The sequence below is a fragment of the Vanessa atalanta genome, chromosome W (assembly GCF_905147765.1).
Source record: "Vanessa atalanta chromosome W, ilVanAtal1.2, whole genome shotgun sequence".
In the NCBI taxonomy this organism is placed as follows: domain Eukaryota; kingdom Metazoa; phylum Arthropoda; class Insecta; order Lepidoptera; family Nymphalidae; genus Vanessa; species Vanessa atalanta.
In genome coordinates this window covers 1,247,844-1,258,937 of record NC_061901.1, presented here as the reverse complement: position 1 = coordinate 1,258,937, position 11,094 = coordinate 1,247,844, and the positions used below count along the sequence as shown (strand labels likewise).

Here is an 11,094-nt window from a genome sequence, read left to right as displayed (position 1 = left end):
TTTTTTTCCTCGTCGATGTTGGCAGGCCTGCCTGGAGTATCCAGCCAGGCCTTGACGATTGAGGCCTCCAGGAGAGCCTCCCTGTCCAGCCGTTTTATTGCCCAACGCGGACCGTCTCCGACACCGGCCGAGGCCGCTGGAACCGGCCGAATCGAGGTCTGGGCGGAGACGCTATACCTGATGTATCGGTGGTCGGATAGCGTCTCGACGTCCTCCGGAACGTTCCAGTCGTGGACGGTGCGCGCGAGAGCGGGGCTAGCGAACGTGAGGTCCACTATTGACCCACCCCGCTGCCGCACGCACGTCTGCACCGAACCTCGATTCAGGAGGAGCAGACCCTGCTCGACCGCCCACTCCTCCACTAACTCGCCCCGCGCGTCCGTAGACGGGGAACCCCAAGCCGTAGACTTGGCGTTGAAGTCCCCCAGGACGAGCACGGGACGAGGGCGGCTACGACAGATGACCGTGCCCAACTCCAGGGTGATACTCTTGTGCCGTGTGCACATAGGTATTTAATTTTGTAACACTATATTGTTGTAATAAGATAGTCGTGCTCGATGTTGTAACTTCTCTGTACAGCCAGTCATACTGTAGAAAACGCAATAAAGAGACGTAAAAATTGGATTCGTAGTTTGTTCTGCACCTCTTGTAATATTTAATTAAATTATAAAAAATACCTACAGTAAAGGTGTATTTGGTGACCCCGACACAAGAACCTACATAATGACGAGCGCCAACAGTTCAGGAGCAGCAGCGCAAAATGACTCCTCCGGTTTAGCATCGATAACAGTTTCGTCGAGGATTCCGGAGTTCTGGTGTGATAAACCCAGATTATGGTTTGTACAAACTGATGCAATACTTGGACCGCAGATACTGAGAGATGAAGCAAAATACAATTTGGTTGTTGCTAAATTAGGCGAGGAGGTGATTCAAAAAGTAAGTGACATTTTATTAAAGCCGCCCGAGACTAAGAAATTTGAAGCTCTAAAATCACGCTTATTGCAATTATATGAAGAATCTGAAATTTGGCAATTTCAAAAATTACTCAGCGAGATGGAATTGGGAGATCAAAAACCGTCTCAATTACTTCGAAAAATGAAGGATTTGGCGAGAGATAAAATTCCAGACGAATCCCTATCTATTATGTGGCAAGGACACCTTCCTGCCTCAGTGCGAGCTGTCTTAGCGGCTACAGATGTAAAGAATTTAGAAAATCTGGCCGCTATCGCTGACAAGATAATAGAGACGTCAAGGCCACAAGAAATTTCGGAAATAAGGGCTAATACTTCAAGTTCTAATGACACAGCTTTAATTTTGGCCAAAATAGCTAAATTAAATCTGCGGATAAATTATTTAGAAACACAAAAACCTACATTTAGAAATCGCATACACAACTTTCGGCGCGCACGCTCTCGGTCTACATCGCGACGGCGTAATATGAGCCGGCGCACGCCCGATAGTGCGGATTGGCTTTGTTCGTATCATTATCGCTACCGGAATAGAGCAACGAAATGTATGGAGCCGTGTGCTTGGAAAAAGATCAATCAGGAAAACTAAATATGGTGCAATCGGAGGCGGAGATTGGCACCATTTTGACTTCTAAACGCCTATGTGTTATGGACAAAAACAGTGGTTACAATTTTTTAGTGGACACTGGTGCGAATATTTCAGTTATTCCAGCGACTAAGAGACCTTATCGTAGTAACAGTTGTAGTGAGTACAGACTGTACGCAGCTAATGGAAACCGAAATAAAAACATATGGTATAAAAACTCTTATTTTAGATTTAAATTTACGGCGACCCTACCGTTGGACTTTCGTTATAGCAAAAGTAAATCAACCAATTTTAGGCGCAGACGTTTTAAGCCACTATAAATTAGTAGTAGACGTATTCAGGAAGAAACTAATAGACGAAATTACGAATTTATCTGTGTTAGCGTCAGTGAGATTAGATGGTCAAGGATCGATAACAACTATAAACTCTAACCATCCGTATAGTGACTTATTAGCATTATATCCCGATATTACTAAGCCAATGTGTTTCAAAGATACTCCACGCCACTCTGTAGTCCATTACATAGAAACAAACGGGCCGCCTGTGTTCGCGCGCCCGCGTCCTTTACCACCGGATAAATTTGAAAAGGTAAAGGCTGAATTCCAAAGGATGCAAGACTTGGTCTACACCAAGCAAGAGTAACTAGTCTTCTCCACTTCATGTAGTAGTCAAGAAAAATGGAGAATTACGACCGTGCGGAGACTATCGGCGTTTAAACTTTATTACTAAGCCGGACAGATATCCGATTCCTCATATACAGCATTGTGCATACTTATTAGCTAATAAAAACATATATCGAAACGAAGTCGGGACCGAAATACCCTTCGGCCATGCATCCCATCGCGCTAAGAGGCCACTTGGGATTGGGTGGTTTTTTATCTTAGAGGTGTCCTTCCTCTGGGGCCGGGCGGTTAAGCCAAGCCCACCGACGGCGGCACTGAATCATGCCTCCGTCCGCTGTTCGGCCAACCCGACTCAGCGGACCCGCAGAAAAGGTTTGCTCCCCCGTAAATGAGGAGACAAACGAATAAATGAATCCCGCTTAGATGCGCCTGCAACCAAGCGGGTGTGGTCGCGTCTCGACCACTCTACAATAGTAGGAAAGAAATAAGTAAAAAAAAAATATACAACACACAAAACTTGTACAAAGACTGTCCAAAGGGTGACGTTAACAAAGCCACTTCATTACAAGGGCCGACCGGCTCGTGTAAGCCTGTAGACCATTCCTTCTCAGGGTTGAAAAACACCACAAACACCCAATAAATTACATAGTGAACGGCAAGTTGTAATATCAATACATAATCGATCTTCGTTAGCTTGTCTTTATTCTTCTCACGGTCACTAAGAAGGCCTAACACGACGATGACGAAATAAATAGAGAATAATAGAGAGAAAGTAACTTCAGAGTGTATTTTGTACACGTCATGAAGTGAATGATAAATAGGAATAAACAATAGAACACCACCAGGCATGCCCAATAGTGTCGCTATCAACAAAGACTTCCATTCGACTCCTTTTGTAGCGGATGACCATTGCGCCACTCGAGGCGCCAGCCACCTTCTACTCGAGTCGAAGAAGAAGTAGAAACTAGATGCAAATGTGCAATGGAAATAATAGGAATTCCAAGGCACCCAATAGTGACGATCGAAGATATTCGGGTCCGTGTCGTGCCATGTCCAATGTACGAATTTAACAGCTACTATATCATATGGAATATCAATTAACACTGTTATCAAGCCCACGGCAAACGGTTGCGCATACCTTGGTAAATTCAGTTTATGCACTGCATATGCGGCATGATAAATGAATGCTGGATATAACAGAATGATGTGTAAGGGCAGACGAGCACCGAGGAACACGATAGGCGCCTGCGAATGCCAGAAGTTGTCATATTGGGGAAGAACAAAATACCAGAAATTGTCCGCATAAATTCCATGCAGTACGGTCCCGAGCCAAAAATAAGGCCACCGCCCACCCTTGCTGAATGCGTGTATCAAAGTTATAACACCCGCGAGGGTGTAGACCGCCTGTGAGATCAAAAAAGTCGGTTGAGCTGCCCATAATTGTTTAACGTCGTTTGTAGTTACCAACCATTGCAGCAATGTAGGATCAGGACTGGCCGCCATTGTTACATGTATCGATATGGTTAGGTTAGGTTAGGTTAGGTTGGAAGTACATTTTTCAAAATTTTTTCTCCATTTCTTGTTGTAAAAATCTGAAAAAAATACATCATTCAGTTCTCACTATTAAAATTATTATTCCACCTTTTACTTACCTATATCTCCCGTTTTTGTCTGTTTTTAAGCTATTTTTAAGTTTTTCGTTTATATCTTTTTTATTATTGTTTCGATCTTTTTTCCGTGTTCGGCGCGATTGTGGGGCCCTCTGCTCTGCATCCGTTGACATTTCAATCTCCCGGATCGGCCTATCCGTTCGGTCGAAAACCGAAAAATTTTTCACCTTTTTTCATTATATTTTTCTGTTTTTTATTTTTAATTCGTTCATTTGTAATCTTATCTTGTTTTGCTCTTTGGCGCATTTGTAGGGCCCTCTGCCCTGCATCCATCGAGACATCTCACTCCCGGATCGGCGTCTCCGTTCCGGAGCTATTAATTTTTATAAACAGAATCTGTATCGATTATTCGCTATAAGAATCGGATCGCTCTTGAAAGTCTTCTTAAGCGATCCGAAACTCTAAATATTCGAAGTACATTTTTCAAAATTTTTTCTCCATTTCTTGTCGTAAAAATCTGAAAAAAATACCTCATTCAGTTCTCACTATTAAAATTATTATTCCACCTTTTACTTACCTATATCTCCCGTTTTTGTCTGTTTTTAAGCTATTTTTAAGTTTTTCGTTTATATCTTTTTTTATTATTGTTTCGATCTTTTTTCCGTGTTCGGCGCGATTGTGGGGCCCTCTGCTCTGCATCCGTTGACATTTCAATCTCCCGGATCGGCCTATCCGTTCGAGAGTTATCGGTCGAAAACCGAAAATTTTTTCACCTTTTTTCATTATATTTTTCTGTTTTTTATTTTTAATTCGTTCATTTGTAATCTTATCTTGTTTTGCTCTTTGGCGCATTTGTAGGGCCCTCTGCCCTGCATCCATCGAGACATCTCACTCCCGGATCGGCGTCTCCGTTCCGGAGCTATTAATTTTTATAAACAGAATCTGTATCGATTATTCGCTATAAGAATCGGATCGCTCTTGAAAGTCTTCTTAAGCGATCCGAAACTCTAAATATTCGAAGTACATTTTTCAAAATTTTTTCTCCATTTCTTGTCGTAAAAATCTGAAAAAAATACCTCATTCAGTTCTCACTATTAAAATTATTATTCCACCTTTTACTTACCTATATCTCCCGTTTTTGTCTGTTTTTAAGCTATTTTTAAGTTTTTCGTTTATATCTTTTTTATTATTGTTTCGATCTTTTTTCCGTGTTCGGCGCGATTGTGGGGCCCTCTGCTCTGCATCCGTTGACATTTCAATCTCCCGGATCGGCCTATCCGTTCGAGAGTTATCGGTCGAAAACCGAAAAATTTTTCACCTTTTTTCATTATATTTTTCTGTTTTTTATTTTTAATTCGTTCATTTGTAATCTTATCTTGTTTTGCTCTTTGGCGCATTTGTAGGGCCCTCTGCCCTGCATCCATCGAGACATCTCACTCCCGGATCGGCGTCTCCGTTCCGGAGCTATTAATTTTTATAAACAGAATCTGTATCGATTATTCGCTATAAGAATCGGATCGCTCTTGAAAGTCTTCTTAAGCGATCCGAAACTCTAAATATTCGAAGTACATTTTTCAAAATTTTTTCTCCATTTCTTGTCGTAAAAATCTGAAAAAAATACCTCATTCAGTTCTCACTATTAAAATTATTATTCCACCTTTTACTTACCTATATCTCCCGTTTTTGTCTGTTTTTAAGCTATTTTTAAGTTTTTCGTTTATATCTTTTTTATTATTGTTTCGATCTTTTTTCCGTGTTCGGCGCGATTGTGGGGCCCTCTGCTCTGCATCCGTTGACATTTCAATCTCCCGGATCGGCCTATCCGTTCGAGAGTTATCGGTCGAAAACCGAAAAATTTTTCACCTTTTTTCATTATATTTTTCTGTTTTTTATTTTTAATTCGTTCATTTGTAATCTTATCTTGTTTTGCTCTTTGGCGCATTTGTAGGGCCCTCTGCCCTGCATCCATCGAGACATCTCACTCCCGGATCGGCGTCTCCGTTCCGGAGCTATTAATTTTTATAAACAGAATCTGTATCGATTATTCGCTATAAGAATCGGATCGCTCTTGAAAGTCTTCTTAAGCGATCCGAAACTCTAAATATTCGAAGTACATTTTTCAAAATTTTTTCTCCATTTCTTGTCGTAAAAATCTGAAAAAAATACCTCATTCAGTTCTCACTATTAAAATTATTATTCCACCTTTTACTTACCTATATCTCCCGTTTTTGTCTGTTTTTAAGCTATTTTTAAGTTTTTCGTTTTAATCTTTTTTATTATTGTTTCGATCTTTTTTCCGTGTTCGGCGCGATTGTGGGGCCCTCTGCTCTGCATCCGTTGACATTTCAATCTCCCGGATCGGCCTATCCGTTCGAGAGTTATCGGTCGAAAACCGAAAAATTTTTCACCTTTTTTTTCGTTAGCTTGTCTTTATTCTTCTCACGGTCACTAAGAAGGCCTAACACGACGATGACGAAATAAATAGAGAATAATAGAGAGAAAGTAACTTCAGCGTGTATTTTGTACACGTCATGAAGTGAATGATAAATAGGAATAAACAATAGAACACCACCAGGCATGCCCAATAGTGTCGCTATCAACAAAGACTTCCATTCGACTCCTTTTGTAGCGGATGACCATTGCGCCACTCGAGGCGCCAGCCACCTTCTACTCGAGTCGAAGAAGAAGTAGAAACTAGATGCAAATGTGCAATGGAAATAATAGGAATTCCAAGGCACCCAATAGTGACGATCGAAGATATTCGGGTCCGTGTCGTGCCATGTCCAATGTACGAATTTAACAGCTACTATATCATATGGAATATCAATTAACACTGTTATCAAGCCCACGGCAAACGGTTGCGCATACCTTGGTAAATTCAGTTTATGCACTGCATATGCGGCATGATAAATGAATGCTGGATATAACAGAATGATGTGTAAGGGAAGACGAGCACCGAGGAACACGATAGGCGCCTGCGAATGCCAGAAGTTGTCATATTGGGGAAGAACAAAATGCCAGAAATTGTCCGCATAAATTCCATGCAGTACGGTCCCGAGCCAAAAATAAGGCCACCGCCCACCCTTGCTGAATGCGTGTATCAAAGTTATAACACCCGCAAGGGTGTAGACCGCCTGTGAGATCAAAAAAGTCGGTTGAGCTGCCCATAATTGTTTAACGTCGTTTGTAGTTACCAACCATTGCAGCAATGTAGGATCAGGACTGGCCGCCATTGTTACATGTATCGATATGGTTAGGTTAGGTTAGATTAGGTTGGAAGTACATTTTTCAAAATTTTTTCTCCATTTCTTGTCGTAAAAATCTGAAAAAAATACCTCATTCAGTTCTCACTATTAAAATTATTATTCCACCTTTTACTTACCTATATCTCCCGTTTTTGTCTGTTTTTAAGCTATTTTTAAGTTTTTCGTTTATATCTTTTTTATTATTGTTTCGATCTTTTTTCCGTGTTCGGCGCGATTGTGGGGCCCTCTGCTCTGCATCCGTTGACATTTCAATCTCCCGGATCGGCCTATCCGTTCGAGAGTTATCGGTCGAAAACCGAAAAATTTTTCACCTTTTTTCATTATATTTTTCTGTTTTTTATTTTTAATTCGTTCATTTGTAATCTTATCTTGTTTTGCTCTTTGGCGCATTTGTAGGGCCCTCTGCCCTGCATCCATCGAGACATCTCACTCCCGGATCGGCGTCTCCGTTCCGGAGCTATTAATTTTTATAAACAGAATCTGTATCGATTATTCGCTATAAGAATCGGATCGCTCTTGAAAGTCTTCTTAAGCGATCCGAAACTCTAAATATTCGAAGTACATTTTTCAAAATTTTTTCTACATTTCTTGTCGTAAAAATCTGAAAAAAATACCTCATTCAGTTCTCACTATTAAAATTATTATTCCACTTTTTACTTACCTATATCTCCCGTTTTTGTCTGTTTTTAAGCTATTTTTAAGTTTTTCGTTTATATCTTTTTTTATTATTGTTTCGATCTTTTTTCCGTGTTCGGCGCGATTGTGGGGCCCTCTGCTCTGCATTCGTTGACATTTCAATCTCCCGGATCGGCCTATCCGTTCGAGAGTTATCGGTCGAAAACCGAAAATTTTTTCACCTTTTTTCATTATATTTTTCTGTTTTTTATTTTTAATTCGTTCATTTGTAATCTTATCTTGTTTTGCTCTTTGGCGCATTTGTAGGGCCCTCTGCCCTGCATCCATCGAGACATCTCACTCCCGGATCGGCGTCTCCGTTCCGGAGCTATTAATTTTTATAAACAGAATCTGTATCGATTATTCGCTATAAGAATCGGATCGCTCTTGAAAGTCTTCTTAAGCGATCCGAAACTCTAAATATTCGAAGTACATTTTTCAAAATTTTTTCTCCATTTCTTGTCGTAAAAATCTGAAAAAAATACCTCATTCAGTTCTCACTATTAAAATTATTATTCCACCTTTTACTTACCTATATCTCCCGTTTTTGTCTGTTTTTAAGCTATTTTATTTTTATTTTATTTTATTTTATTTTATTTTATTCGGGAAACAAACAGTACAAATTAACATAATTAAAAAAAAAAATCATAAAATATAAATCATTGACCAATAAAGTTTCCACAATTAAAAAATACATAGAATAATGCGAGCAAGTTAATTACAATTAAAAAAAAAAAAAAAAATCTAATACATTAAATAAAAAGTAATATCATATAAACAGAAAATAATTAATAATTATAGTAGAATTTACAAAAATATAATCTTATTAATAATAAAATGCAAATGTAACTTAATATGAATAACAATAATTACTAAGAATTTTTCTTAATTTGTTCAATTAACTTTTGTAAGGAGCCTGTAAAGTAATCAATTGAACAGTATTCTTTGTTGTATAATAAACAAGAACGGTAAATGAAGGCATTTTGTGCATAATTAGTACGTGTAGTATGTAAATTAAATAAAGATTTATTTCGCGAAGATTGTCTTGGACATCGGAAGTTAAGACAATTAAGAAGAAATGGAGAGTCAATAATATTATGTAGTAATTTCAGCAGAAATGTTTGATCCTTTATCTTACGACGTTTTTCTAATGGGATTAAATTAGGAACACATTGATCAGTAGTAGAATACCTAAATTTTAAATGCTTTAAGAATTTTGTTTGAATTTTCTCTATTTCTTTGATGTAGACTTTATAATGTGGATTCCAAATCACCGAAGCGAATTCTAGTATTGAGCGAACAAATGCATTAAAGAGAAGAATCAAGGTTGTAATATTTTTAAAATCTCTACTAATTCTAAGAACAAAACCAAGCATACGATAGGCTTTTGCAGTAACATACCTATAGTGTTCCCTAAAGGTTAATGAGGAGTCAAGGTGGACGCCCAAATCTCTCACCCCTGAAACCCGCTCAATAAGATCTTCATTTAAAGTATACTTGAAATTAATAGTATTTTTTTGCGGGAAAATGATATTACGTTACATTTTTTAATATTAAGTTGCAGGAGATTATCATTGCAATATTTAAAAAAATCATTCAAATCATCCTGTAATAAGTTACAATCAGAAGGTTTACTAATGGTTTTATATATCTTCATATCATCAGCATAGAGTAGAATTGAAGAATGCTTAAATACTGCAATAATGTCATTAATGAATAAATTAAACAGAAGGGGTCCAAGATGAGATCCTTGGGGCACACCAGAAGTAACAGGCACGAACGTAGAGCAGTAACCTTTAATTGTAACCGCCTGGCTTCGATCTCTGAGATATGAAGTAAGCCAACGGAGGAGGTCGCCATGGATACCGAGTTCTTCAATTTTACGAATCAAGATTAAATGACAGATTTTATCAAATGCTTTTGAATAGTCGGTATACACCACGTCCACCTGGAAACCTTGATCCATAGCGGTAGTAACCTGATGAACAAATTCACATAAATTGGACTCTACAGATTTTTTATTTATGAAACCATGCTGTTGAGGAATGATAATGGTTCGTAGGGTAGGGAAAATCCAGTCGTATATAATTTTCTCAAAAAGTTTAGCGATAGTACATAATTTAGAAATAGGTCTGTAATTTTTCACATTGTGCTTATCACCTGATTTAAAAACTGGTACAACATAACTTTGTTTCCACAGTTGAGGCATTTCGCCGCTACAAATAGATTTGTGGAATAATAAATAAATAGGAAGCGATAGACAGCTACGACACATCTTCAAAAATATAGGAGGCAAGCCATCAGGCCCGTATCCCTTATTTATATCCAATTTACTGAGGTATTTATGTACAATAAACGGAGAAAGTGAAATCGATCCAATGTTAACAGAACTATCCGAGGCACTTACATGATTATAATTGCTTAATAAGGAAGATGACTCGTAAACAGATTCAAAATATTTACTGAAAAGAGAACAGATTTCATTTCCGCTACTGGCCGTTACTTCGCTTAATTGCATAATTTCAGGGATATTAGAGGAAGAATTTTTCGATCGAACAAATGACCAAAAGAATTTGCTACATTCTTTAATTTTACTTTCAGAATTTGAAATATACAAATCATAATATTTAGTCTGTAACTTTTTCTCACGATCACGCAAGAGACTAAACGTATCGTAGTCGGAAGTTCGGTTATAAATTTTCCATTTCCTATGATACTTTAATTTTTCATTTATAACTTTTATTAAGGATCTAGGGTACCAGCAGGGAAAATTATTATTACATTTAACAATTTTAACCGGAGTAAAATCATTAACAATTTTAAAAACAGTTTTATAAAAAACATTAACAGCATCCGAGATATCACGGTCATCTAATAATTCAGTCCAATTAATTTTGGACAGTGCATTATTGATTTCCTCATAGTTAGCACGGTGAAAAAGTCGAATCATTCTAGGAGTCGGTTTAATTAATCGCAAACTATGTATAGTAAATAGTATCTCCAGAGCTGGGTGATGTACATCCTCTTTAACAGGTGGTTGGGGGCAACGGCTGACGGTACAGTGACAGTCACTAAAAATAAGATCTAGATGTCTGCCATTAACATTATAAATTGAATTGAACTGTTTCAGATCGGTAAAATTCATAAAGTTGGCCAAGGCGTAAACAAGACTATTATCATCACTATGATTATTCAGGATCATGATATCATCGCTCCCAACCCACTGTGCAGTCGGAACATTAAAATCACCCAATACCAAGAAACTGTCATTAGGATAATTTAGCTTCTCATCTGAAACCAATTCGAAAAAATCAATTAGCGTATCACAATGACGGTTAATATTAGGGAAATAGCAGCAATATATAT

The 11,094-nt window shown here is 38.2% G+C and overlaps 1 protein-coding gene across 1 annotated transcript; it reads right to left on the bottom strand.

The window, feature by feature from the left end:
* Positions 1-2,239: 2,239 nt before the first annotated feature.
* Positions 2,240-3,680, bottom strand: LOC125075478. Its single transcript, XM_047687193.1, has 2 exons — positions 2,690-3,680; positions 2,240-2,256 (listed from the first exon to the last, which is right to left on the bottom strand). Exons 1-2 carry the CDS (start codon positions 3,678-3,680, stop codon positions 2,240-2,242), a joined length of 1,008 nt encoding a protein of 335 aa, XP_047543149.1.
* Positions 3,681-11,094: the final 7,414 nt, after the last annotated feature.

Coding starts and splice junctions, on each gene's coding strand:
- LOC125075478 (XM_047687193.1), bottom strand. CDS start 3,680: ATGGCGGCCAGTCCTGATCCTACATTGCTGCAATGGTTGGTAACTACA.